At 56.1% G+C, this 27,553-nt stretch overlaps 2 protein-coding genes and 1 long non-coding RNA gene across 4 annotated transcripts; 1 reads left to right on the forward strand and 2 right to left on the reverse strand.

Moving 5' to 3' along the window:
* Window positions 1-733: 733 nt before the first annotated feature.
* On the reverse strand, window positions 734-2,083 carry LOC102150472 (uncharacterized). The gene is made up of 3 exons (XR_289705.4): window positions 1,907-2,083; window positions 1,476-1,576; window positions 734-872 (listed from the first exon to the last, which is right to left on the reverse strand). It is a non-coding gene; the product is annotated as an uncharacterized lncRNA (long non-coding RNA).
* SERHL2 (serine hydrolase like 2) lies at window positions 1,706-14,325 on the forward strand. Its single transcript, NM_001433632.1, has 12 exons — window positions 1,706-2,236; window positions 2,969-3,118; window positions 3,228-3,341; window positions 3,744-3,785; window positions 4,226-4,245; window positions 4,748-4,822; window positions 6,294-6,403; window positions 7,038-7,117; window positions 10,297-10,331; window positions 11,226-11,308; window positions 12,829-12,922; window positions 13,859-14,325. The coding sequence occupies exons 1-12, from the start codon at window positions 2,233-2,235 to the stop codon at window positions 13,976-13,978; spliced, it is 927 nt and encodes a 308-aa protein (NP_001420561.1). The 5' UTR covers window positions 1,706-2,232; the 3' UTR covers window positions 13,979-14,325.
* On the reverse strand, window positions 14,301-20,721 carry RRP7 (ribosomal RNA processing 7 homolog). Of its 2 annotated transcripts, XM_005606706.4 has the most exons (8): window positions 20,597-20,700; window positions 19,935-20,036; window positions 19,199-19,341; window positions 17,806-17,931; window positions 16,969-17,086; window positions 16,568-16,665; window positions 15,967-16,165; window positions 14,301-14,804 (listed from the first exon to the last, which is right to left on the reverse strand). In XM_005606706.4, the coding sequence occupies exons 1-8, from the start codon at window positions 20,667-20,669 to the stop codon at window positions 14,719-14,721; spliced, it is 945 nt and encodes a 314-aa protein (XP_005606763.1). In that variant the 5' UTR covers window positions 20,670-20,700; the 3' UTR covers window positions 14,301-14,718. The 2 variants fall into 2 exon arrangements, with proteins under 2 accessions (XP_005606763.1, XP_001503080.1); XM_001503030.6 differs by lacking the exon at window positions 19,935-20,036 and having other exon boundaries at window positions 20,597-20,721.
* Between the last annotated feature and the right edge of the window lie 6,832 nt (window positions 20,722-27,553).

Below are 27,553 nucleotides of genomic sequence, written 5' to 3' on the forward strand. Positions count from 1 at the left end.
TTCATTCATTCATTTAACAAAGAATTTGCCAAGCTCCTTTTGTGTGCCATTGCTGTTCCAGTAATCTCCTACTGAATAGCCAGCCAACCCAAAACTTAACGACAAAGGCCTTTCTGGGAAGACTCAAAATTGTGGGGGATCAGACTTGGCCACCCCAAAATATGTCTCCTCGCCTTGATTATTTTTAAGAACAAAAGACTGAAAAAATCTTTGACCTTCCCCCTAACTACCTAAAAGAGATTTAAAATAAAGGCCTGTCCCCAGGACAGGCCATCAGCACAGAGAACTCTGGGTATCCCATAGGCTGGGAGGGTCCTTGCTAAGCCCACTCTTACCAAAGTTCTGTTTACCAAACATTTGCTTCTCCATTTCCATGTGACTTGCCTTCCTCCCTTTTGAAGCCCCCAAACCAACCCCCCAACATCCTCCTTTGTCTTTAGCTGAAGACGGTATTTTTTTTTTTTTAAAGATTTTATTTTTTCCTTTTTCTCCCCAAAGCCCCCCGGTACATAGTTGTATATTCTTTGTTGTGGGTCCTTCTAGTTGTGGCATGTGGGATGCTGCCTCAGCGTGGTTTGATGAGCAGTGTCATGTCCGCGCCCAGGATTCGAACCAACGAAACACTGGGCCGCCTGCAGCGGAGCGCGCGAACTTAACCGCTCGGCCACGGGGCCAGCCCCTGAAGATGGTATTTAAGATGAGAGCCTCTGCCCTTTTGGTGAGCTGCTCAGTTTTCCTGAGTCTCTCCCATGTGTACATATTATACACCTTTGTTTGGTTTTCTCCTGTTATTCTGTCTCATGTCAATTCGATTCACAGCCCAGCCAGAAGCACCCAGAGGGTAGAGGAAATGTCTTCCACCCCTACAAAATCTAGAAGTGAAATAAGAAAAGAGTGACCAATTTGACTACATAAAAAGTTAAAAACTTCTGCATGGCAATAAATAAATTCTAAAGTCAAATGACAAGCATTTGGGGAAAAATATACAACCCATGTCATAGAGAAAGAACTAATCTCTCTAATAGTTGAGTCCTAAGAAATCAGGAAATAATAGAAAAAAATGGAGAAAGGACATTAAAAAATATCAATGGCTCTTAAGGAAATAAACAAGATTAAGCCCAGATATAACAAGAGAAATTCTAATTTTAAGCACCCTGTCATACAATTTCTCAACTAGCAAAGTGACACAGAGTCAGAAGTTGAATGCTTTCCTCATCCCTCAAGGCCCGGGGGAACAGGCAGGCTTGCCCAGCACAGGTGGAACTCAGGAGATAGGGCGGTGATGGAGAAACAGCTGGCAACATTACCAATGTGTTCAGCCTCCGCGCCAGCTCTCGGACATCTGTAAGATTACCCTACAGCTGTCCCTGACCACGTCATGCTGCACATTACAGTATTGTTGTAAAGCAAAACACAGGAAACTGCAAATTCCCCTCTATAGAAGGGCAGATCAAAGACAATGTGGAGTTCATGACCTGGAGTTCTTGATCCTTTGCAGGCAGCATGTCGTTGTCTGTCATCCTTCCTCACCTGGGGAGTTCCTCCACGTCCCCAGTGTCTACATTCATTTGTTCACCTGCACAACAAATACTAAGGCTGGTTCCTGCCAGGAACTCTAGGCGAACATGGTGGACGCAGCCCGGCCTTCCACGCGGACATGAAACCATTAAAGAAAGTCACCCCCCCTTCAGCTCCACAGTGAGGGCCAGCGAGGACCCAGGGGCTACCCCGCTTGCTGTGGCTGCTCCCTGGGCCTTCGCCAGATGCCGGTCCCGGGTAGGGGTGGGGTGGCCTTGGGGACTTCTCAGGGGTCAGGGGCCGGCCACGTGTCAAGCAGAGCCCCAGGTGCGGGAATTTTGGAGGTGGTCTGGTCACCGCCCTGGGAATCCCCCGGGGCTCTGCTCACAGCTTCCGCCGTGGGGTGGCGCGGGCGGCTTTCCCAGCGCAGGCAGAGGGTCCGGGAGGGCAGGCCCGTCCCGGCCAGAACCAAGGGCCAGGTCGCGCCGCCCTTGGGCGCCAGGGAGCCGCCAGGAGGTCTTCCGGAGGAGCGGGAGAGGTAGACAGGCGGGGCCGGCTCGTCAGCGAGGAGCGGGGCCTGGGTGGCAGAGAGGCGGGGCCGGCTCGTCAGCGAGGGGCGGGGCCTGGGTGGCAGAGAGGCGGGGCCGGCTGGTCAGCGAGGGGCGGGGCCTGGGTGGCAGAGAGACCGCAGCTGTGCACCGTGGGACGCGAGCGATGGGTGAGGACGCCGGGCCCGACCGAGTGGGATCGGGGAGGCGGCGCGCGCTTCCTTCTCGCATCCAGCTACCTGGGACCGCTGAGGGGCAGTGGAGGGGAGGGCTCGCCGACCACGCCGCCCTCCTGCCTGTGGCAGCTCCTTCACCGGCCCAGGACACGGCCATACGGGTTCCAGGAGCCCCAAGTTAGAGGGGCGGCGTGGGAGGCCAGCAAATTTGTGCCTGTGTGACCTGGGGCATGGACTGCACCTCCCTGTGCCTCAGCTTCCTGGTCTGCGAAGGGAGGGTGATGGTAGTGACCCAGGTGACTGTGAGGATGTGGGAGACCAGCCACCCCATCTGGCCCTCAGTTAAGGCTTAGAAAATGTTGGCTATTGCCATTACTCTTTACTCCTGTTTTGCAGAAAAGGAAACTGAGGCTCAGGAGGTTTTAGTAAGTTGCCCAACATCACAGAGCCAGCAAGTCGCAGGGCCCAGGCCTAGCCAACCTCCCAGCCTATTCTGGAAAGTTCTGCCATGAAGCCCTCCCAAGGTTTTCCTCACCCAGATGACCCAGTTTATCTTTCCCTCCGCTGGGGATCCCCACACTCGTGTCTGGCTCTCTCCCCATAATGCCCTGGGGGCAGCATGGGAGTCTGAGCCCCCTGGGTAGCACTGATGCCCTGGACCCATTGGGTCATAGATGCGGGGCTCAGGAAGTGCCAGCTTCCTGAGTGAGGGGGTGTCTCTGTCAGGTCTATTCTCAAAGCTGAAGCTGGACGTGCCCTGGGGCCACATCGCTGCCAAAGCCTGGGGCTCCCAGCAGGGCCCCCCGGTTCTCTGCCTACACGGCTGGCTGGACAATGCCAACTCCTTCGACCGGCTCATCCCTCTTCTCCCAAAAGGTGAGGCTGGGGCTAAAAGGAAGCCGAGGGGCCAGGTGGGAGCCCTGAGGAGGATGAGGCGGGGGGAAGGCTGATGTAGATGCCTTCTTCCCCTTTATCTCTGTCTCAGACTTCCATTACGTTGCTGTGGATTTCGGAGGTCATGGGCTCTCGTCGCATTACGGCCCAGGTCTCCCGTATTACCAGCAAAACTTCGTGAGTGAGGTTCGAAGAGTCGCGGCAGGTGAGTAAGAGGCAGAGTGTGTGTGTGTGTGTGTGTGTGTGTGTGTGTTGGGGCCGGGGCGGGGAGTGGGGGCCGCTGCCCTGGGACATCCCCTCTCATCGTTGGAGTGGGGTGTTAGCCAGGAAGCGGCACTGGCGTGGGAGTGCCCTGGGGTCTGGCCCCAGTTCTTCCAGGAGTGCATGGGTGACTTTGGGAAAGCTGAGGAGGGCTGCCAAGAAGAGCTTGCTTCCTTCTGTGGGTTCCACCCCTGCAGTGGAGCTGGGACCCCTCTAAGCTGGTGTCCTGAGTGGGGCACCCCAGATGCTGGGGAGGCATTTCCCGAGCACAAGAACTGCAGGACGGGGCGTGGCAGGGGGGCAGGGGCGGGCTAGCCCATCCAGACCTGGCTCTGTGTGTTTTCAGCCTTGAAGTGGGATCGGTTTTCCCTCATGGGCCACAGTTTTGGTGAGTACATCTTGGCCAGGACTGAGAGTGCCCAGTGGTGGGGCTGCAAGGGAGGGATGCGAGGGAGGGAGCGGAGTTGCTACACAGGTACACGTCCCCTGTGCCTCTGGGAATTGCAAGGAAAGATGAGGTGTCTGTTAGACATTGGGCACTGGGCCCTTTGGCCTCAAGCAACTCCCTTGAGAGACACAGGGCCCCGCAGGTGGTGTGTCTCTCAATTTGATGAGGAAAATGTGGCCTTTGGAGTGGCCAGGTGTGATGAAGGGGCTATATGGCCCCAGGGAGGGAGCCCCAAGTTTGACAGCACATACAGAGCTCCAGCCACTGGTGGGGGAGAGGAGCCAGCCCCCTATGTGAAGGTGGGCCAGCTCCTGGGAGGAGGGTGTGGTAGGATTTTGAGAGCCGGGAAATGTCAGCTGGCCTCCTCTTTTGTTCCCCAGGTGGCCTTGTGGGCGGAATGGTGAGTAGATGGCTTTGCAGCGACCCCCTCTGGCCACCCTGGGCTCTCCTGCAGGTGGGATGGGAAGGGCAGGAGGACGAAGGGGCAGTCAGCTGGGAAGAGAGGTGAATCTTGGCGTTCTGTCAGCCAGAGCCAGTTTGCTCTGTGGATGGCAGTAATAATCGTTACCGCGGGAATTGTGACTGCCGGGGAACAGTGGAGCTTCCTGCCTGATGGAGCTGCGTTTAGACGTTCCCCACCGCCCCCCACGCCGCCCCGTCACAGAGCACCCTGGAGTGCAGCCATCCCCGGGGTCTGGAGCTCGATGCTGGGCGCAGACTGTGGGAGGAGGAAAGAGGAAGGTGATCCCAAGGGACAAGATTCTTGTTCTGGCCTCTTGGTCAGCACCCTTCCCCCAACCCGAGAGATGTTTCGGGAAGCACTAGTATCCCCAGGGAAAAGTTTGAGCCCCTTTCCCATCTTCCTCTCCTATTTATTCTTCTCTTTGTGTGTCGCATCATAGTTTTCCTGTGTCTTCCCCGAGATGGTGGATAAACTTATCTTGCTGGAGGCGGCCCCATTTGCCGTGGACTCCAACGTAAGAACGGGCTCTTCCATGTCCACTGTCACTGGGGGAGACCCAGGCCCAGCCATTGCCCTTGGCCCTGTCTCCTTTGGTGGGTACCAGGGAGGCGGGAGAAGGTGGCAGAGGGTAGACCAGGGGGAGTCACAGGGCCCCTCCCAGGGGATGGGTTATGCTGCTGGTACCCCAGGAGTGGGCAGAGAAAGGGTTGCAGAGGCTTTTGTTATCCTTGGAAACCCTCTGTGTGGCCTGGGATCTGCAGAATGCCAGGTTGATCACAAAGTGGCAGGGGGTAGGAGAGGGTAGGAGTAGTGGGTTGAGGAAGTTCTAGGGGCATACAGTTTGGCGAGCCCACCTGCACTTGTGCTCAGTCAAATGCCTTTGTGCTGTGCACGCACTGTACAACCGCACACTGCAGCCTGGACTGTGGATGGCTGGGAGACGTGCTGACTCCTCTCACCTCAACCACCCATGACAACAGCCAGTGTTCTCCCTACATCTGAGCCCTGGCTCTGCCGTTTATCTGCTGTGTGACTCTGGGCAAGTCAGTTTGCCTCTCTGGGCCTCAGTTTCTTCACCTGTAAAATGAGCAGGTTGGAGAAGACGACGTTGGAGGTGCCCTGCCAGCTCTGACATTCTGTCATTCTATTCCCAAGGGCTCAGCCTTTCAGTTGTGACATAGCTCCTTCATCACTTTCCATTTTCTCGTCCCTAAAATGACCACAAAGTCCACAAGGGCCAGAAGCATGGCTGTCTTTTCGCCAGCACACGCCCAGGCCCGGCCCGTAGTAAGTGCTGCACGAATGTTAGTTGCGTGAATGGAGCTTGCGGGTTGGCGAGAGGACGCAGCAGACGGCCGTGGCTGCCTTCTCACTTCTTCATCTGTTTGCCCTTCTGACGGACGAACACAGTGCCCCGGGGTCTTCCTCCTGCGGCAGCTGGGGAGTGTTTCGTCCTCCCTGTCCTGCCTTCTCAGGGGCCACGGATGGGACTGTCACTTCCGCCTGCTACTCCAGGCCATTCTGAGTGAGCTGGGCTGGCAATGGGTACTTGAGGGGGCACTGGAGGTCCCCGAGCTGCACCCCTCTGCCAGTCTCCCCTCCTCCCTTTGGGGTGATAGCGTTAGTTAACGCTGTCATGGTTGAACCCTGACCCTGGGTGGTTCATGACCTGTGGACCCTAATATGGCACCTTTGCAGACACTTGGCAGTTGACAGAGGTTTCCTTTCTCCTCCATCATCCTGTCTGATCCCTCCAGCTGTCCCCGGCCATGGGCAGGGCTGGGCGGGCGGTGACTGAGGCAGACGACTGGCTCCGGCTCACAGGGCTAGCTAACCTGCAACCCTTCACTGGGCCAGAATGAATCACGGGCTAAGAGGGTGCAGAGGGTGCGCGGCTGAGGGCCTGCTGAGGGCGGGCTGGGGGCTGGGCCCCTTTGTCTGCAGCTGGGAGCCCTGCCCCCCCAGCAGAACCCACAAATCCTTAGGAAATGGAGAACTTACTGACCTACAAGCGGAGAGCCATCGAGCACACGCTGCTAGTGGAGGCCTCCAAGAAGCCCTCGAGTGTGGTCAGCTGGGAGGAGATGCTGCAGAGGTGGGTGCCTGCCGAGAGCCCGGGGGGAACTGAGGGTCACCGAGGGAGGACATCGCTGGGGCCTCGAGGAAGCTTCTCTCTCCTACCCACAAATCCACGCCAAGCCTGTTTCTTGCCACGCTCACCCCGACAGCAGGCTTCCTGGCCCTCCTCTCATGGCCCGTCTGGGACTCGCCTGCCTTCCACTCTCTCCCTTCCATAGCCATGCCCTTCACTCAGGCGTCCCCTCTCCACATGCTCTCTGCCCCCAAATCCTCCCCACTCAAGTGCATGCACACACACTCATACACAAACGCACACACACACGTGCACAAATGCACACTCACGCACACACATGCACACGCGCACACATGCACACACGCACGCGTGCACTGTCTTTTTCCACACCGTTTCTTCCTTCTGTGGCTCCTTCTACCTGGCCTTCTCGCTGGTGCCTTGCTAACTTCCCCACTCCTCCTTCGGGGTTCAGCTGGCTGGCACTCACACACACACTCACACTCACGCCCCTGATGTGAACATCCCATTGACGGATGCCTGCATCCTTTGAGGAGTGGCCTCGCTCTCCTGCCCTCCTCTCCTTCCCGGCAGCCGTCCGCCCTGCCCCAGGCAATCGGCGTCCTTCTGTCTCTCCCAGGTTCCTGCAGAACAACAGTCATGTGAGTGAGGAGTCTGGGGAGCTCCTCCTGCAGAGGGGAACCACCCCCGTGGCTGGAGGTAAGAGACGCGGCATCTAACGCCGTGGCTTAACAACACGGTTATTGAGAAATGATAATGACGTTGCTGCATCGCTGCTCGCTCTGGACCAGGCAAATCCTAAGAGCGCTGCGAACGGTATCTCCTTTAGTCCTCCTACTGCCCTCTACTCATGCCTTTAGAGCAGGAGAAACTGAGGCTCAGAGAGGCCAAGCGACTCGTGCCGGGTTCGATGGCGACCGCACATCCCAGAAGGCCACGTCCTGTGGGGAGCTTGGTCAGGGCTCTTGGGACTAAATGTTGGGGAATGTCCCAGCCGTGCTCTGCTGGTCCTGTGGGGTGCGTACCAGGTGCCAGGGAGAGGCATTATCGTCCTCAGGGCCGAGTGACTCTGAAGAGTCTTTAAACAGAGGAGTGCAGTGGGTGGTACCTCGGCTCCGGGGCAGCCTTGGGCCGGCAGTTGCTTCTCCTCATTTGTTCAGGAGACCTTTCCTGAAGGTCTGCTCTGTGCCAGCCCAAGCCAGGCTGTGGAGCTGCGGTGAGCAGCAGCAGACCCCGGCCCTCTCCTGGTGGCCTAAGTTCCAGACGCCGTTCACAAGTGCCCTCACTGGAAATGACTCCCTAGGAGCTGAGCAAGGAGGAGGCAGGGTGGGGAACGTCCATTCTAAGAGGAGAAACAAATGATAGACTAGTAGACAGACAAGCCAATAGTCGTTTCATTCCAAGTGTAGGAAAGGAGATGTACAGGGAGCCCTGGGAGAGAGCCGTGGGCAGGCCTGCTCTGGACGGGTCCGGGAAGCAGCTCCCAGGAGGAGCCTGGGAGACAGTCCAGGGCGGATGCAACCTGCGCTGCGTTGCCTCTGCTGGCTCAGCCATCTTGGACAAGCTCCTCCCCTTTTGGACCCTCTGGCTCTCTCAGGTGACAGTCTTGGGATTTTTGTCCTCATAGGCTTACAGCATCGAGCAAGGTAGTGAATGTGGCTTCAGTTTATGAAGCACCAATGAGGCAGAGGTCAAAAGCACCAGTGCCTGTGGGAGTTGGACAAGTCGTGGAAGTAATCCAGCTGCTGGGAGTGAGTAATAGGGAGCAGTGGGGACGCTGGAACTGGAGCCAGCATGCCCAGCCAGGCAACCCAGGTGGTGGTTGTCGTGTGGAAACCCGAGTCTAGTATGGCCAGAATTTCCAGTTGCTTAAGAGAAGCCAGAGGTCTGCTGTGTTGTATTGATTTTCCAGAAATTGACAGCATACTCTGAGGTCAGACGGACTATACCTAGGAGCTGTTTTGGCCTCTTGCTGCCAGTTTGTGACCCTTTGGAGGATTGTCTTAGTTATCATCTCTGAACCTTTGTCTGCCCCCCCGCCCACCCTCCGCAAATCCATCATAGAGAGGTCGAGGGCAGAAGGCCATGAGGGCTGTGGGCCCAGGTTGCCCTCTCATGCCCCACACAGATAGCCGGGCCAGGGAGGCCCCAGGTGCAGAAGTGGGCTAATCCAGAATGAGACGTGCTCCTGGCAAGGCTGGGGAAGCCGATTAGGCCCGCCCGGGGTCACATGAAATGGGGAGCACAGACACTGAACCATTGTGCAGGGAAGTGGAGGGAGCAGGGAGAGGAGAGCAGGAAGGAGGTGCTGCAGGCGTGGGCAGGTGACTGGATCACTGTGTCAGGACTAGCCCCTCTGCAGCCATTGTGGCCCTTTGGGGCCTGGGGTTAACCTAAAAGAAGACACAGCAGGCTCCCGCACCCCACCAGGTGCCTCCGCGGTTGTGGGTGACATTGGGGAAATCGTGTTCCAGACTCCTCCCAAGTCCTTTCCCTCGGGCCCTGGAGCCTCTGACAGCCCCATTCCATCTTGAATGGTAGAGTGCGTGAGAAAGCGCTGGGTGTTCTGGGGAGAAATACATCAGGGGCTGGAGAGGCTCCTGGAGATGCTGTGATTTTAAAGATTTTATTTTTTCCTTTTTCTCCCCAAAGCTCCCCGGTACATAGTTGTATATTCTTTGTTGTGGGTCCTTCTAGTTGTGGCATGTGGGACGCTGCCTCAGTGTGTTTTTTTGATGAGCAGTGCCATGTCCGCACCCAGGATTCGAACCAACAAAACACTGGGCCGCCTGCAGCGGAGCGCGAGAACTTAACCACTCGGCAACAGGGCCAGCCCCGAGATACTGTGATTTTAAATGGGAGGTTGCGGGGCCTGGCTGGGAGGGTGGATTTTGAGCAAAGACTCTAGGAAGGAGGGAGCAGGCTGACTTCTTAGGTGGCATATTTGTGGGATCTACCCATGTTGACGCTTCGGCTCCCTTCCACCAGCTCCCCATTGGAGAGGCTCCCAAACAACCACCCCCCAGCTCACTTGTCCGTCCCCTGCTGACATCAGGCTGCCTCCAGGGTCTGCGATCTGTACTCTCCCTGGCACCCCTGCAGCCATTTCTCAAGATCAGGGCCCAGGCATGGAACTGGTGGGTGTCCGTCCTTCCCAGGTGAGGCCGAGTTGTCCACCATTGGCATTGCGGCAGAGAACTGAGGCTCAGCCTGGAGCTGGGACCACCCGCTCTTCTCGACCCCTCCAGCCTTTCTTTGTCGCTCCATTTCTCTTCCACAAGTGACAACCCAGTTCTTAGCTACTGGGTGCTTCCTGGTGTTTAAAGATCCGAATGAGGGGCCAGCCCGGTGGCACAACGGTTAAGTGCACACGTTCCGCTTCGGCGGCCCGGGGTTCACCGGTGTGGATCCTGGGTGTGGACGTGGCACCACTTGGCACACCATGCCGTGGTAGGCGTCCCACATATAAAGTAGAGGAAGATGGGCACGGATGTTAGCTCAGGGCCAGTCTTCCTCAACAAAAAGAGGAGGATTGGCAGCAGATGTTAGCTCAGGGCTAATCTTCCTAAAAAAAAAAAAAGATCCGAATTACGTTTTAAGGATCTCAGAGATGAGAACGACGGGTGCCAGGTAGCATAACTGTTACCAGCATCATCCTTCTGCCCCGCCCGCGAGGGTGGCCAGGGAGGTCTGGCCAGGTGGCTGTGGGCAAGCTCCACTCCAGCTGAGCCCCAAGAGGATGTCGGGGGCGGTCCCCATCAGTCTAGGCTGATGACATGAGCCCTGGCTGGAAGGGCCCAGGGTCCCCAGGGGAATGGAGTTGAGTCCCCTCACCTGATGGGTGGCGCTGAAGCCAGCATCTTTGTGCTTCTCTCCAGGGCTGGTGCTGAACAGGGACCGCAGGATGTCCTGGGTGAGTGCTGCTGGGCTCCCGTCCCATCCTGGTCTGCCTGCCTGCCTCTTTCTTGTTCTTTTTTCATCACGGTAAGATAGACATAGCATAACATTTGTCATTTTTAAGCCATTTGTAAGTGTGCAGTTGAGTGACATTTAGTGCATCCGTGATGTGCAGCCCCCCAAATCTCTCATTATTGCCAGTAAACTCCATCCCGTTAGACACAAGCTCCCCATTCCTCCTCCCCCAGCCCCAGGTGACCACCGTCTGTCTCCCTTCTGTGAATCTGACTCCCGGAGGGACCTCATGTAGGTGGAATCCTGTGACATGTGGCCTTTTGTGACTGGCTTATTTCACTTAGAGCCCAGATCCCTGGCTCACAGTAGACACCAAAGTTAACTCAAGATGGATCACAGGTCAGAAGAGGAAATGTAAAGCAGCAAGGATTCCAGAAGAAAACATAGGGAATAGCTTTAAGACCTTGAGGCAGACAAATATATTTTACATAGAACAACACACACACATCGCGAATCAATGGCAATATTGATAAAGAGGGCTTTCTTAAGAGAGGCCATACCTCAGACCTAAAGTCTAGGCCCAGAAGTAGCCCAGGTCACCTCTCTGCATTCAGTGGCATGGCCATACCTGGCTGTAAGGGAGTCTGGGGAATGCCATCTGGCTGGGCTGCCATGAGCCCAGGAAGATAGCGAACAGATTCAGGGGTAAAAGACCCAGGGCCCATGGGAGGTAATAAGCCCTTTGTTAAGGAGGTGATGTGGTCGGGCACCGGGCTCAGTCCTGAGGTGATGGCCGACACGGCCCCTCCCGGTACCCGCTGACCCCAAGAGAGGCAGGCTTCGCACCCACAGGAGTGCCTGGGGGTGAGAACTCACGATGGTTTTGTCTCTGCAGCCAGAGCACAGCTCGGATTACATCAGCAAGGAGCTGTTTGTGCACTCCATCAAGAAGCTGCAGGCCCGCGTCCTGCTCGTCAAGTGAGTCTGACCAAGCGCCAAGCCCAGGCCTGAGAGCCAGGAATCTCCAGGTCTCCCTGGCACGAGGTCCCCAGTTCTCCCGGTGTGAGACCACACTGCCATCTTTCCCGGGAAAGCCCCCGGCGACGGGTGTGTGGAAGGCAGGCAGAGCTTGGGCAGCAGTGGGTGGGGCAAGGACTACACTGCACCTTTCGACAGTGTCTGGGGAAAAGCCCAGGTAAGGCAGAGACGGGCAGACATTACCATCTGGCCCTTGCCCTACCCAGTCCCCCAGCCGCCCGGACGCCTCCCATCCCCAGGCCTACGCTGCTCCTCCAGCTGCCTTCCTCCCAGTCCCCACCCCCAGCACCCAGCCGCAAGCAATCCCATAGCCTCGGGCTCCCACAGCCAAACATCCTTTAGTGTGGTTCAGATGCCACTCCCCACTCCACTGCAGCCATCTTGGACTGAGGCAGGACTGTGACTTCCAGGGACACATCTGTCTCTGGTGCCGAGCACAGGGCTTTAGAAAGCATGGACTCAAGACAAACAAATCCAGACCACAGTGAGATCCACTGCACATCCGCTGGGACAGCTAGCCTCTACAAGTGAGGGAACAAGTGTTTGCGAGGATGTGGAGAAACCAGAACCCTCACACACTGCCGTGGGATCGCAAAATGCTACAGCCACTTTGGAAAACGGTCTGGCGGTTTCTCAAGCTAATTCACCATATAACCCAGCAATTTAATTCCACTCCTAGGTATATATGCAACAGAAAGGGTAACATATGTCTGCATAGAAGCTGGACACGATCATTCATGGCGGCATTATTCATGACAGCCCAAAGGTGGAGACAACCCAGGTGTCCCTCAACAGATATGCAAAATATGGTCTGTCCATACAATGGACTATTAGCCATAAGAAGTGATGGAGTGCTGACATGTGACAACGTGGATGAAGCCTGAGAACATTCTGCTCAGTGAAACCAGTCAGTCCCAAAAGTCCACGGATTCTAGGATTCCATCCCTGTGCGAGTCCAGATAGGGGCTCTATGGCCAGAAAGTTGCTCAGTGGTTGTGAGATGGGGAGTTGTGTGCACGTGTGTTGGTGAAAACTACACGCTCAGGATTTTTCCTTTGAGGTGATGAAAATGTTCTAAAATTGACTCTGGTGATGACACAACCCTGAATATCCTAAAAACCATAGAATCCTACACCTTCAATGGGTGAAATTATCTCAATAAAGCTCTTTTAAAAGATAAAGAGAAAACATGGGCTCCAGAGCCCGTCCAGATCCTGGCTCTGCCATTCAGTGGCTGTGACTGCAGGCAGGCCCTATGACCCGAGCAGGGTGAGATACACCTGAGACACTGCGCTCGTGCCTGGCCTGGGGAGCCCTGAGTGCCAGCAGACACTGAAGGCCTCCACCTTGAATTAAACCTGGGCTCAGGGCTCAGCTGTGGGGAAATGGGAGGGGACCCAGGCTGGCGAGATGGCAGTGCATGGAGGCAGCCCCCAGTTGAACCCTGCCTTCTTTTCCAGAGCAAGCCACGGATATTACAACGTGAGAAGAGAGAATGCTGACAGGGAACACCTGCGCTTCGTACTTGCCATGCTGAAATCTGTCCTAAAAGAGGTAGGTGTGCGGGGCTCAGGGGACAGGGGGCCAGGACAGGGCCGCAGGCCGCTCTGGGCTCCCTCTCACCCTCTCTTTTGCTTGGACTGGGACTCCTGGTCTGGCCTGGCCCCAGCTCTAACAGGTGACCAGGTGCTACCAGGCCTCACTCCCCAGAGGCCTGGGGTCACGTGTAGTCAGCAGAGAAACCGCACTCCTCATTGGCTGACTCTCGGGTTTACTGTCCTCACATATGCCCTGGGCCAAGCCCAACTTGGGGAGAGGTGGTCCCATGCCTTTCTGGGGTCCCAAACGGGAGCTGATGACCAGTCCCTTCCGTGGGTGCTGGCTGCAGCTAGGGGTAAGCCTCCACGGGGGAGGGCTGACACTTGTGCTGTGACTTTGGACCTTGCCAAGGTCCCTGGGAGCACCTGGCATCTTAACATCATCCGCCACTAACACCTGAGCCTGAGGCCTCGGCGGACAATACAGTGTCCCCTGGGAAGGAAAGTCCACACGTGGCTGGCTGGCCAACAGGCGGTGCCTTCTGGTCCTGCTGCTTTCTTCCAGGCAGGAGCAAGTAGGAAAGGCTGCTCCATCTTTTTTCAAGTTGGCCTTATACAATTATCAGAACCAGTGGCACCCCTGCCTACGGCCCCCTCCCCAGCCCAGCTCTACAACCTCTCAGCTCGGAACGGCTCAGAAGCCCAGGGTTGGGACCCTTCCTTCCCGATCAGGCCTTTCCCACTGGCTCAGAGCCAGGGCGACCTGCCCACAGGGGGCTGTGGAGGGACTGGGGCCCACAGAGCTGTGCATCAGTCACTGCCCCAAGGCTCACGGTTGGGAACACTTCTGAACCGGTGGGAGGCAGCAGGCTGTGGGAAAGCCCCACCAGAGGGGCCTGCAGAGCTACCTCCCCTGGGCCTCACACCACCACGCATGCCCTCCCTTCCCCAGCGGTTCCAGTTCGTGGAAGTCCCGGGCAACCACTACGTCCACATGAACCAACCCCAACACGTGGCCGGTGTCATCAGCGCCTTCTTACAGAGCAAGGACAGGGTCCCAGCCCAGCTGTAGCCCTGTGCCTAGGGCTACAGAGACCACCCACCCACTGCTCACCACCCTCCACTCAGACTTCCAGCTTCCAAGCCCCCCCAGCCAGGCCAGGTGTGGTGGGGCCAGGCCTCACTGGTCATGAAGACCAGCACGGGCTGGCAGAGTGGAGGGGTGGGGGCAAGATGTTGACTCTAACATTTGTGACTTCAAGGGGGAGACTATGCCTGGATTTGGGGGCTTGTCCGTTTTGGGGCTGATAATCTGCAGGAAGCTGGGAGCAGCTGGAGGAAGGAGGGGCCCGCAGCCCAGCAGCTTCTGTAGCTTTTCCCGCTGCCAGACAGGATGAAAGAGAAATTATTCCTGTATTATCACTGCTCTGGAGGCTGTTTCACTGCAGTGGGGGATTCTCCGCCGAGGGGAAGGGGGGGAAAGAGCAGATGCTCAGCCCGGAGAGGTGAGTCCAGAGACAGGCTGAGAACAGACGAGGAGAGGGAAGGAGCCACTCCTGGGCCAGTGGCTTCCTGAAGGCCAAGTCCTCATGCTGGGCAGGCCCCCCCAGCACTGGGCCCCAGGACTGCTGAAGCACCAGAACGGAGGGCGACATGGTCCTTCACCCCACCTCGTGTGCCTCAGATCTTTGGGCGGCTTGACGCGGTGGCCCCTGGGCCTGGGCACAGCCTCTGAGACCAGCATTCCAGGCCCTCTCTGGCCATGCACCGCTGCCCGTTCACTACCCCCACGGGCCTGAGGGCCAGCACAGCTCAGTAGGGGCGGAATTTGCGCTGGGCCCGCATCAGTTCAATCCTCTGCTTGTCCTCCTCAAACTTCTTGCGCAGCTGTGCGAGATCTGGGGAGCGAGGGAAAACAGGGCCGGGATCAGCAAGGAGCTGCGCCCCACCAACCAGACTAGAGAGCTCGCCTGGCCCTCCCCTCAGCGCCCCCTACCAGCTGAGGGAGCTCAGCACTGCCGCCCTCCTCGCCTCTGCCTCGGAAAACGGTTTGGTGTGGCAGGGAAGTGGAGTGGACTGCAGGCCCGGTGAGAGGGCACAGGCTGCGTGGAGAAGACGGCAGGCCCGAGTTCTCAGATAGGAAACTCACCAGTAAAAAAGCACAGAGAAGGCCAACAGGGACCTGCTCCCTTACCTCCCCACCCCCACCCCAAAGGTGAGGGAGGCGGCGCGGGGGCTCCGGAGACGCCGGGCCACCTCTGCAGCCCTCCCCACGGCAGCAATCAGACAGGGGAGGCCGTCAGGAGGTAACAGGGCCCCAACCCAAGGGGCCGAGGACTCAGATGGAGGCTCTGGTCACCGAACAGCCAGGTCCAAGGGGTATGTGGGCTCTGGAGCCCAAGGGAGGGAAGGCTGAGGGATGCCTGCTGTCAGGTGAACGCGGAGGAGAGGACAGGAGCAGGAGCGAAGGTGCCGGAGGAAGGGGCAGCGAGGGAGGCGAGAGAGCTGTGCAACTAGGGGTGCTCAGGCCCATCCCTGCGCCAAGGCTGGGGCCAGGACCCTCTCTGGGCCCATGGGGAAACCATCCCGCACGTGAGGAGACAAGACGGCCAGGGCAGTAGGCTCAGCACCCTCACCGCCAACAGCAGGCCACGGGTGGTGGGGTGCTCCCCGCTGCGCACTCCACACACACACTCACACCGTCTCTCTCACACATTCACACTCACACAGCCAGCAGCAGCCCGCTCTGCACCCACAGCGAGCACCTGAGATCCACCCTCTGCCAGGTGGCTCCTTGCTAGAAGCTGACAGGTTCCAGCACCAACTGCTCAGGGCTCCGGAGGCGGGTCCTACATCCCAGTGCCTCTGTAGCCTCTAAATGACCCAGGGGCCGCCACAGCTGCCGCTGGGGAGCCACAGGGGGACCACCACAGGGCTGTGGTCCAGGTCCCCAGGCCCAGGGCCTGCCCTCTAAGGCTCTGCGCTCTGGCCACAGGCCTCACCCGCGGCCCGGGTGCCAAGGGCTCTGGGGCCAGAGGAGGGGCCGGGGCGCTCTCTTACGCTCCATCTTGGTCTCGCGGTGCTGCCAGGCGTAGAAGTTGAGCAGCTCCTTGCGGGCGCGCTTCCGTCTCTCCCGCTCCAGCACCCGCAGGCTGGCTGCCTCCGTCCGGGGGAGCACAGGCCGCCGGCCGCGGCGGGTCACCTTGACCCAGCCCTCCTCATCAGGGACCCCTTCCTCCTCCTGGGCCTTAGCCTCCTCCTGCAAGGAACACAACCCTGTGATGGGCAGCTGCCTGGGACCCGCCCTGCAGCCTCAGGAGCCCATCGCCCGCCCTCCCCTCCCCCACCCAGAACCACCGTGGGCATGCACGGGCGCCTGCTGCTCCCTCTGCTGGGGAGCAGTGTTGGTGGCTGTGTGTCAGGGGAACATGCAGACGTGTCAATGCTGCCTCCTCTGCCACTCTCGGACCGTTCATTCCCTACAGACCGTTTAGAGACTACACGTCCCCCAGTCAGGTGGCCCAGGACTGAGCAGGGAAAAAGGGAGCCTGGACTCCACATGGTTACTAGGACAGGCTGCCACCATCCCTCCCCCTCGGGAGCTGCACACCTTTCCTAAGGCTGCGCAGGTGATGCTCGGCTGCACCTGCGAAAGCCCTACCTCAGCCACCTTCTTGTCATAGGCCTCCATGAACGTGTCCACTTCCGCCCTCAGGGCCTCAGGGTCCAGCACAGAGTCCCTGTAGTCGCTGATCCACTCTGAGAGAGAAGGGAGGGAGGGAAATGGGGCTTCCGCACCCCAGCGCCTGCCGGGCCAGTCCCGATCTTCTCACTCAGGCCTCAGGGCTGGAGGCCTTGGCCCAGGGTGCAGGAGGTGAGGAAGATTCTGCGGCAGCAAGCTGGGCCCTCACCTCTGCCCACCCCGAGTGCCAGGCTCGAGCCCCCAACACGCTGCTCTCGGTGAGCAGACACGGCTCGTGGCATTCGCGGACTGCCCCACAAAGCTTACCCGCCAACCCAGGGCCCAGAAAGGGGGCAGCCGACACCACCCGCAATACTGACTGTGAACACCGCTCTTCACAGGGTGACTCTCTGTCGAGACCAGCAGCGGGCCCTTCAAGGCCAAGGCAGCTGACACCCCCCCCGGCTTCTGGAACACCACATAGGCTACCTGGAAGCCCTGGGGGAGGGAGAGATGACAGAGTGTCAGGAGCCTTCCTGTCCTCCCAGCCGCCCGACGCCTGCCACAGGGCTCCCACTGCCCTCGGCCGCACATGTCCCTGAGCCAGGGCAGGTGTGGCGGGCTGCTCCTAAACTGTGAAGATGACCAGGAGAGCGTCCACAGTCTGGGGTGGGACGGCTGCGCCCCTAGGTCTCCAGCTTCTGCTGGAAGGGACCCATGCCTATCTCTTCCCCAGGGAGAGGGGCGACACCAGGCCTGTCTCCAGTTATGGGACGGACTCAGTGGAAAGCGTGCTCCCTCTGGGCCAGGAATGGACAGACACTGGGCGCACACTAGTTCACACTCCCCTATGCCAGGAGGTGTGGGCTCACGGGCCACAGGGAAACAAGACCCCGGCCACTGAGCCTGAGGAAGAATCGACTTTGGCAGGAGAAGCAGGCGGGAGCGCAGGGCGCCTGCAGAGATGGTCTCTGAGCTTTCACCCAGGACAGCGGGAAGAGCCAGACAGGGAGCTAAAGAATGTGGCAAAGCCGGGGAAAGGAGTGGAGACTGTTGACCTGACAGCCCTCCCAGACCCCCACAGTGAGGACTGGCCTAGGACCCCGGGGAGTGCTGAGAAAGTCCCACTGCCACCCGCTGCCGCCCCATTCCCCCTCACACCCTGGCCCTCACCCCCCAGGCCCCATTCCCGCAGACCCGGGTGCTCGGAGGCTTACCGGAATGGGCTTGGGCTGAAAAAACTTGGACTGGGGCTCCTTTGGGCTCTCAGCGAGGTCTGGCTTCTCCTGTAACTCCACAGAACGGACAGGGCCACAGGGGGACAGGAGGCGGGACAGGCACTCCTGCCACGGCCCAGGAAGCACCGCATGAGCCTGAGTGTCCCTCCACCCCAGCGGCACTGCCAGGGGACTTGAAGGACTCAGAGCCCATCCTGCCCAACCTGGGGCCCCGCAGGGAGGGCCTGGGAGCCACGTCCTCCGCAACACGGAGGTCACCTTTCCTGCCCTCCCGCGGCCCTAAACAACGATCTCGTGAATCTTCATGATAGAAACTGTGGGTAAAAAGCCACCCCTCCACTAGCCGGGGTCTCGGGAGGGAGGGAATGGCCTGCAAGGTGGGACTCAGGGATAAGCTGTTTGGCTTTAGGACAGGGCCCGCTGGAAGCACGCGCCCAGGACGTGCTCTGTGTTCCTGAGAGGATGTGCCCGCTCTGAAGGATCAGCCTTTCCCTAGCAATCCCTCTGGGGGGACGATCCCTACCCCAGGACTGGGTTCTCAACTTTTGTTTCTTTTTTAATTATTACAAGAATAAGTGGGGACATTTTTGGTGTTATTCTGAGTATTCTGATTTTATGAGACAATCAACTAAGTTTTACTGCCTGAATCAGCCATTGAAGAACAGAGTTCAATCTTGCCTGTGGGACTCAGGGTGGTGGCTGTCCCTGGTGGGGGCGGGGCATGGGGCATTTCTGGGGTGCCGGCAACGCTGCTTCTCCACGTGGATGCTGCCTACACAGAGCCGTGCGGTTAGCGACCTGCAGCGAGCTGGCACCTCGGCCGGCCCCTCTGTGCCCGCTGCTCCTCAGTGAAGCTGAACAGTGACACCCTGTCCTCCTACTGCTTCTAACTGCAGAGAAACCTTCAGAAATGAATATTTCTTTTTTTGATAAAAAATTCATCAAAGACTCAGAAATTCCCTTAGTTTCTCTTCTGGAAATTAACATAATACTAGTTTTTGTGAAAAAAAAAATTAACAGACATGTTGGGATAATAGATTTGGAGGTAATTTCTTTCTTATACTTTTGCTATTTTTCACTATGGACATGTATCAATGTCCATAGTAAAACGAGGGAGAACCACCCTGTAATTCAAAACAATGCTGGGTGATACATAAAAAGCTCTGGGCTCCTCAGGAGTCTATTTTTTAAAACGCATCTTTAAAAACCGATTTCCTGTCAGAAGAGAGACAAGAAGCCCTCGAGACACCCTCCCTCCAGGCTTTTGCGCACAGTTTCCAACGCCCCCCAGGGCCCGGTGGGGCCAGTGGGAGCTCAGCTCTGCCTGGAGGCCCTGCCTGAGCCCACGGTCTCCTCCCACACACCCGCTTACCTCTGTGCAGTATGGGGGCACATTGAGGACAAAAAGGGTCCGCTTCTGAGGCCAGGAGGACTTGGTGCCTTCTCGAACTCTGTGCTCTCTCACATAGAGATAATGAGACGCCTGCTGCTTTCCGGAGAACTTGACTGGAATGGCTGGAAGGGAAACGGGCGGAGAGGGATGGCAGGAAAGTCAGGCTCGGCTGTCCCTTTGTAGTCCCGTGTATCTGTCCATCCATCAGCATCCTTCCCTGAGCCCCTCCCCTAGGAGAGGCCTGTGCAGGATGCTGTGCAGGCTGAGAGGGAAGGAACACATCATCTGCCCGGGAGGGGCTCCCAAGCTGTGGGGAAGAGTGAGCACATCGAGCAATTATTGCAAGTGGGAAGCGAAGTGAGAGGGAAGTTCACACTCTGGGCTCTCGGGGAAAACACCAAACTCCTCACCGCGTCTAAGTCTCTGTGTGACTGTATGGATGGTCGCTGGCATTCCCATCAGCGTTAACCCTCAGAAAGCTCGGGGATGCCTCCTGTTTTCCTCACCACCTTCTTCTGAGCACAGTGAGGACACAGTTGCCATCCCGCCCTCAGGAAGCTCAGTGGGGGGAGACACTGAACAGCTAAGCATGTGGCCAGATTCCATCAAATATGAAGGAAACACACAGGGTGAAGTAGTGCGGGGAGACGGGGGGCCGAGCCTTTAGGCGGGCATCGGGGCGACCTCTTTGAGAAAGTAACTTTAAAGCTCAGACCTGAGTGAGGGCAGCGGTGCAACGGCGAGGGCAAAGCTGCTTGTGGAACTCCGAGGAAGAGGGCCCAGCAAGCGCCAAATTCAGGAAGGTGTAAAGAGCCCGCTGCTCAGAGGAACAGGACACGGAACCCTCGGTGATCACCAGCCCGAACACGTGCGGCCACGCGGGTCAAGGGTAAGAAGTTTGGGTTTTGTTTTAGGTGCGAACTTTGGCCACTGAAGAGAGTTCAGTGGGTTTGGGGGTATAGGTATAGGGCCTATGAGGCAAGATCGGACTTAAATCTGACTTTAGAAAGAAGATTCTGGCACCTGGGGCAGGAGGAGAAGCGGCAGAACCTATGAGGAAGCCACTAAGAGGCCCGGCGCGGCGCGGGCTGAGGGGCCGACCTGGGAACAGCAAGGGCGGACGAGAAGCGGACGGGCTCCCCTGGGGGAGGGGGCAGACAGCCCCGGTTCGCCCCGCGAGACAGTGTGGACAGCGGGGGGTCACCCCAGGGAAGCGTGGCCCCCAATGGGCTCGGCCAGGGAGAGGGTGGCCAGAGGGGAGCAGGGCGCCGCCGGGCCTCGAGGACCTGCCGGGCCCACGCCCAACCGCGCGGCCGCTGATGGGGCCCCTGGCCGCCGCCCCCGAGTCGCCCCGGCCCCCCGGGCCCGCAGCCCCACCTGAGTAGCCCGGCGGGCTCGGGATCCCCTCGTCCGAGCCCCGCGCCGAACGCCGCCCCCTGCGCGCCACCATCTTGCCGACCGGAAGCCGCGGGGGCCGCTGGGAGCGCGCGCGTTTCCATGACGACGACGTCGCGTGGGCCCCGCCCTGCCGGTTCCCAGCCCGCCTTCCCGGCCCCGTCACTCCGGGGCTCAACCTTCATCCGCTCGGGATGAAGTCCGCGCACCAGTGTGGGAGTAAAGGTCGGCGTGGACGGGGCGGTTCACGGGAGCGCCCTCAACTCTCCGTTCATGCGTTCCTTCATCCGTTCAGCCATCCATTCCACAAAGAGCCCTGAACGCTCTGGCCTAAACGCTAGAAAGAGAGGTGAAATAAAATCCAGCCTTCCTGGAGTTTCTATTTTAATGAGGGAAAGAAACACACTCAAAACGAAGCACAATGGAAAGCATATGTATCAGTGCCAAATCCTGCAGAGAAAACTGAAGGAGGACGAGGCGTGTGTTGAGGGGAGGTGTTGCAATTTTAAATAAGGTGAAGGCCTCGTTGGAGTGACATTTGAACAAATACTTGAAGGAGGTTCAGGTGGCTGAGAGAAGAGCATCTTGGGCAGAGGGAACAGCAAGAGCAAAGGCCCTGAGGCTGGAGCCTACCTGGTGTGGTAGAGAAACAGCAAGGAGACCGTGTGGCTGGAGCACAGTGAGCAGAGGGAGAATCAGTGACGGGGAGGAGGCTTGGCCCATCCTATGGGACCCGGTAGACCCCCCAGAAGTCCTTTCTTGCCCTGAGTGTGAGGGGCCACTGTGGGATTTTGAGCAGAGAGGAGTGCCGTGTGAACAGTATCACTCTGGCTGCTGTCCTGCAATTAGACGGTGGGAGGACAAGGGCAGTGACGGGATCATTTAGGACAGCATTGCAATAATCCCGAGAGAAGAGGAGGGCTTGGTCCCCAGGGAAGGAGCAGTGGAGGTGATAAGAGGTGGTGGGATTCTGGGTATGTTTTGAAGAATTCCAATAGGATCTGCTGGCGGGTTGGCTGTGCAGTTGAGAGAAAAAGAGAAATCCATGGTCTGAGCACTTGGAAGGGTGGTGTTGTCATTTACTTAGATGGGAAGACTTGCAGGGGGGGCGCAGGAAAGGGTGGACAGATGGGGAGCTCACTGTGGCCCCCACTGAGATGCCCATTAGACACCCCGGGGGAGATGTTGGTGGGCAGGAAGATAGGAGACTGGAGATCAGAGGAGAGGTCCGGCCTGGGGATGGACACGTGGGAGCTGGCGATGAGTATGTGTTGCTAAAGCTGTGAGAGAGGATGCAGTCTCCCGGGAGTGAGTGAGACAGAGGAGAGAAGTTCAAAGATTCCGTTTGTCTGGCGACCAGAGGCCCACTCAGCATGTACCCAGCTGCCCTTGAAATAGCCAGGACCCTCCTTTCTCGGTGTATGGTTACTTCTTGGAAATGACTATAGGTCCCTTTGGGGAAGGCCTGGGGAATTACGACCGCAGGTGTTTGCTGTGGCGTTACAGGGCTCTTCTCAAGGGCACCCAGCCTCCCTTTCAGGCGGTGACCTCCAGGTCTGAGGACTGACTTAGGCCTGGAAACTGGGTGAGGGATTGAGATTTCTCCACTAGCAGCTGGCATTCGCCTCCCGTGCACTTGTTTTCCATCTTTCTTTGATTCTAAGAGCCAAGCAATCTCCTGGTTGCCATGGTCCCTGGGAATAACCGTGGTCTGCTAGCCGTCAGCACAGACCCTGCAGGCCCACGCTGCCCAGCTCCACTCTGCCCTGCTCCTGTTCTGGTACTTACATCACCTGGACCTCTGCTCTCTGGACTCCTCCCATCGCTCAGGACCCCTGGGAGCCAGCTCCAGGGCAGTGTTCACCCTCTTCAACCCTGTGCTCAGAGCACTCAGGTGCCCCGTGACACCAGTGCCCCTCACTAGTGTCTCATCATTGCTTGAGGGAAGATAGCCTCCAGTGGGCCCTCCGGGAGCACAGTCAGCTGGGTCCTCTGGTCTCACATAAGAACTCTGTGCGGCCACCTCTCTGAGCCTGTTGGCCACTTCTCAATACCCTGCCAAGACCATTCGGTTACTCCCTCTTATTTACCGGAGGCCACCATTTCTTCCACATTTCAGGGAGCCATCTCAGTGACCCATCAGGACTGGCTCCAGGTGCCCTTCCTAGAACCTCACATGCCGAGTCACAGGAGGGTCGTCCCACGTCACTCTGCCCCCCACCAAGTGTTCTACTCCTTCCACTCCAGCCCCCTCAAGATGCTCCTCGGGCATGTTCTTCTTCTTTTTTTTTCTTCTAGGACGATCAGCCCTGAGCTAACTGCTGCCAATCCCCCTCTTTTTGCTGAGGAAGACTGGCCCTGAGCTAACATCCGTGCCCATCTTCCTCTACTTTCTATGTGGGACGCCTGCCACAGCATGGCTTGCCAAGCGGTGCCATGTCCGCACCCGGGATCCGAACCAATGAACCCCGGGCCGCGGAAGCAGAAAGTGCGCACCTAGCTGCTGCGTGGGCCCGGGCATGTTCTCTTAGTTCTGGCTGGCACACCTGGGCCAGCTCCTGCGCTAGTGCAGCGAATCATCTCTGTTCTTCCACAGTTGGGACGGGACTTCCCCAGTCGGGCCTCAGCGAGACTGGATCCTAGTTACTGGTTTAGAAGCAAAGAGGGAAATTGGAGGTGGATCTTGAGGAAGGAAAGCATGGCTTCACCTTAGGGGTGTCTTAAGGTTCTCCAGAGAAACAGAACCAACAGGATATAGATATATATGTAAGAGGAGAGTTATTATAGGAATTACGTGATTATGGAGGCCAAGAAACCCCACAACGTGCTGTGTGCAGACTGGAGACCCAGGAAAGCTGGTGGTCTAATTCAGTCCGAGTGTGAAGGCCTGAGACCCAGGAGCATCGACATCTGAGGGCAGAAGATGGATGTCCCGGCTCGGACAGAGACAGCAACACCCTTCCTCCACCTTTTTGTTGTCTTTGGGTCTTCAACAGACTGGATGATCGCGCCCGCCCACGTTGGTGAGGGCGAACTTTCACTGTCTCCCAGTTCAAACGTTCATCTCCTCTGGACACACCCTCAGAGACACACTCAGGAAATCACGTTTTGCCAGCTCTCTGAGTATCCCTTAGCCCAGTCAAGTTGACACACGGAATTAACCATCACAGGGAGTTCTTTGCGTGGTCTCCAGGCAAGAGGCTGCTATTCTCGAGCAAGGAGGAATGGGCCACTTCTGCTGGCTCAGAGGGGAATCTGGGGTTCAAGATTCTCAAGCCCATCTACTCGGATGTCCCCATGCTAGCTGTCAGTATCCCGCTCCTTCCCTTTTGTGACCTTGACTTGAGCACAGGCCTTACAGAGCTGTCTTTTTGGCCTGCCATGGAACACCACTGTCCTCAAGCAGGTTCTGGGCCTTCACCAGCACAGTCCGCCCTCCAGCTGCGGTAGACGAGAGTCTTTACACACTGCCGTGGAGGGCTCCTGGCTTGGACACCGGGCCGAGAGTTGATAAACGGCTGTCCTGAGCCTGTTATTTTCTTCCGTCAGCACATGGACGCCACTAAACAACAATCAATCAACTTCACTTTCCTTATAAATTACAGTTGCCCCCTGTATCTCACCTGTTAGAGAGATTGCCTAAGCCTGGGCGCCCCCTCCCCACTGCGCGCCATCACAGTGCAGAACAGATGAGTCTGAGGAATGGTGAGGACTCAGCACAGGTGTTATCAGCACACGGTCCAGCTAGCTGTTGCTATGTAACAAACTACCCCAGAACTTAATTGCTCAAAATAGTAGCCATTTTATTATATCTCATGATTTTATGGGCGAGGAATTCGGGCAGGGCCCAGCTAAGTGATGCCTTTTCTCCATGTGGCATTGACTCAGGGCGCTCAGTGGTATTCAGCCGGCATATGGGCTGGTCTGAAGGGTCCAAGTCAGCTTTACTCACATGTCTGGCACCTTAGCAGGGATGGCTGGAAGGCTGGGTTCATGTGGGACTGTCAACAAGAGCGCCTACCCATGGCTTTCCCAGTATGTGGTCTCAGTAGTCGGTCTTCTTATATAGTGGCTTAAGGCCCCCAAAGTGCGCTCCAGGTGCAGGAAATGGGGAAGCTGCCAATCTCTCAAAGTCTGGGCCCAGAGGCTGGCTGGGTCATGTCCGGTCAAAGCAGTAACAGAGGCCACTCAGATTCAGGAGGGGCACAGACCCCACCTCTTGAAGGGAAGAGCGTCAAATAATTTGCTGTCATATTTAATCCACCACACCATCCCAGTTTCCAACAGCAGCTAGGCCTTTGTTGCCATCTGGCTGGTGAGCCTTCCACTGTCGGAGTCAAATTCTGAGGATCTATTTCATAGGCCCCATTCTGGTACCAACTGTTGTAGAGTGGGTTCTCCCAGAAGCAGACCTTGGGACAAGGATTCAGGTGCAAGTAGTTTATTTGGTAGGCGATCACAGGAGACAGCACGAAGGGAATGTGGTGATGGCTCTAAGTTCCCACACTCCGCCTCATGTAGGCTGATAGCCTTGTCCCCTGTTCCCTCGTCAGCCTTTGAAATCTGGCATTTAAGTCCTTGTGATCAACAAATAACATCGGAGTAGCGTAGCTCCACTGTTGACTTCACATTCCAGAAGCTAGAGTCTTCGCTTTTGTACCTGGAGAGATTCCTTATTTTCCCGGGTGCACAGCTCTGAAAGGAAGGTTGTCTGCTATGTGAAGAGTCTGTAGGGGTTTTGTAAGGGAAGGGTTTTCCATGTTACTTAGTCCTGCTTATTGCTGGAAGCAAAGGTCCTGTTATTTCAGCCTCAAATGGTCTCTGTGGGAGATTTTTCTAAAGATGGCCGCCAACGATTCCTCCCGTCTCTGTATGTGCATGCCACTGCTTTCATCAAATGGGGGGTCTATGTCTCCTCTTGAATCTGGCCAATCTGTGACTTGCTCTGTCCAACAGAATGTGACAGAAGTCATAAACTGGAGTTTTCAAGCCGAGGACTTAAGCTTATAGCTTCCAACCTCTTGGGATCCAGCAGTGTAAAGAAGCTTGACCTAGATTTCTTTTCTTTCTTTCTTTTTTTTTTTTTTGAGGAAGATTAGCCCTGAGCTAACTACTGCCAATCCTCCTCTTTTTGCTGAGGAAGACTGGCCCTGAGCTAACATCCATGCCCATCTTCATCTACTTTATATGTGGGACACCTACCATGGCGTGGCTTTTGCCAAGCGGTGCCATCCGGGATCCGAACTGGTGAACCCTGGGCCACTGAGAAGCGGAACGTGGGAACTTAACCACTGCGCCAGCAGGCCGGCCCTTGACCTAGATTTCTGATGAGACCACATGGAGAGAAAGCTGCCAGCTCAGGTGGTAGGCACACGAGTTAAGTTGCATCGGATGTGCTGGCCCTAGCTGAAGTGACAAAATGAGGCTGCACCAGTGACCCCCAATAATACCATGTGGAGGAGACGTGAGCCATCTCTGCTAAGCCCTGCCCAAATTGCAGAACAGTGAAAAAATAAACTATTCTTGTTGTCTTAAGCTGTTTTTTATAACAGCTTTATTGAGATATAATTCACTGTTTTAAAGTATACAATTCAGTGCTTCTTAGTATATTTACAAGGTTGTGCTACCAACACTACTATCTAATTCTAGAACATTTTCAGTGTCCTAAAAAGAAACTCCATACCCATTAGTAGTCACTCTCCATCCCCCTTCCACCCGCAACCCCGGTAACCACTACTCTGACATCCCGTCTCTGCGGACTTGCCTGTGCCGGATATTTCGTATATATGGAATCAGACAACATGTAGTCTTTGTGACTGGCTTCCTTTACTTAGCATAATTTTTTCAGGGTCCATCTATGTTGTAGCTTGTATCGGTACTTTGTTCCTTTTGTAAAATTGTGATAAAATATACATAAAATTGACCATTTTAACTATTTTTAAGTGTACAATTCAGTGACATTAAGTACATTGACATTTTTGTGAAAATGTGTCCTTTGTCCATCTCCAGAATTTTTTGATCATCCCAAACTGGAACTCTGTACCTGATTCCCCCTCGTCCCAGCCCGTGGTAACCACTATTCTACTTTCTATGAATTTGACTATTCTAGGTACCTCATATAAGTGGAATCATGTAATATTTGTCCTTCTGTGTCTGGCTTACTTCACTTAGCATGGTTTAAAGGTTAATCCATGTTGTAGCATGTGTCAGAATTTCCTTCCTTTGTTAGGCTGAATGATATTTCATCGTATGCATGTACCCCATTTTGTTTATCCCTTCATCTGTCAGTGGCTGTTCGGGTTTTGTGCTCTTGGCTATTATGAATAACGTTCCTATGAACATTCATGTACAAGTTTTGTGCAGATGTGTTTTAATTTCTCTTTGGTATATATCCAAGAGTGCAATTTCTTGGTCATATGGTAACTCTGTGTTTGACTTTTTCCAAAATGGCTGCACCATTTTACATTCCCCCCAGCAATGTATGAGGTTTCTGGCTTCTCCACATCCTCGCCGATACTTATTGTCTTTTTTTTTCATTATCGCCATCCTAGTGGATGCGAAGCAGTATCTCATTGTCGTTTCGATTTACATTTCCCTATTGATTAATGATGTTGAGCATCTTTTCATGTGCTTATCAGCCATTATCTAATCTTTCTTTTTGAGAAATGTCTACCGAAATACTTTGCCCATTTTTCAGTTGGGTCGTCTTTTTATTGTTGAGTTGTAAGAGTTCTTTCTCTCTTCTGGATACAATTCCCTCATCAGATACACAATTTGCAAATATTTTCTCCTATTCTGTGGGTTGTCTTTTCTCTTTGTTAGAGGCGTCTTCTATAGCACAGATGTTTTTGGTTTTGATGAAGTTCAATTTATTTTTTGTGGCTATCCAGTTGTCTTTGCAATGTTTGTCGAAAAGAATATTCTTTCCCCCACTGAATT

Source organism: Equus caballus, chromosome 28 (genome assembly GCF_041296265.1).
Source record: "Equus caballus isolate H_3958 breed thoroughbred chromosome 28, TB-T2T, whole genome shotgun sequence".
Taxonomy (NCBI): Eukaryota; Metazoa; Chordata; class Mammalia; order Perissodactyla; family Equidae; genus Equus; species Equus caballus.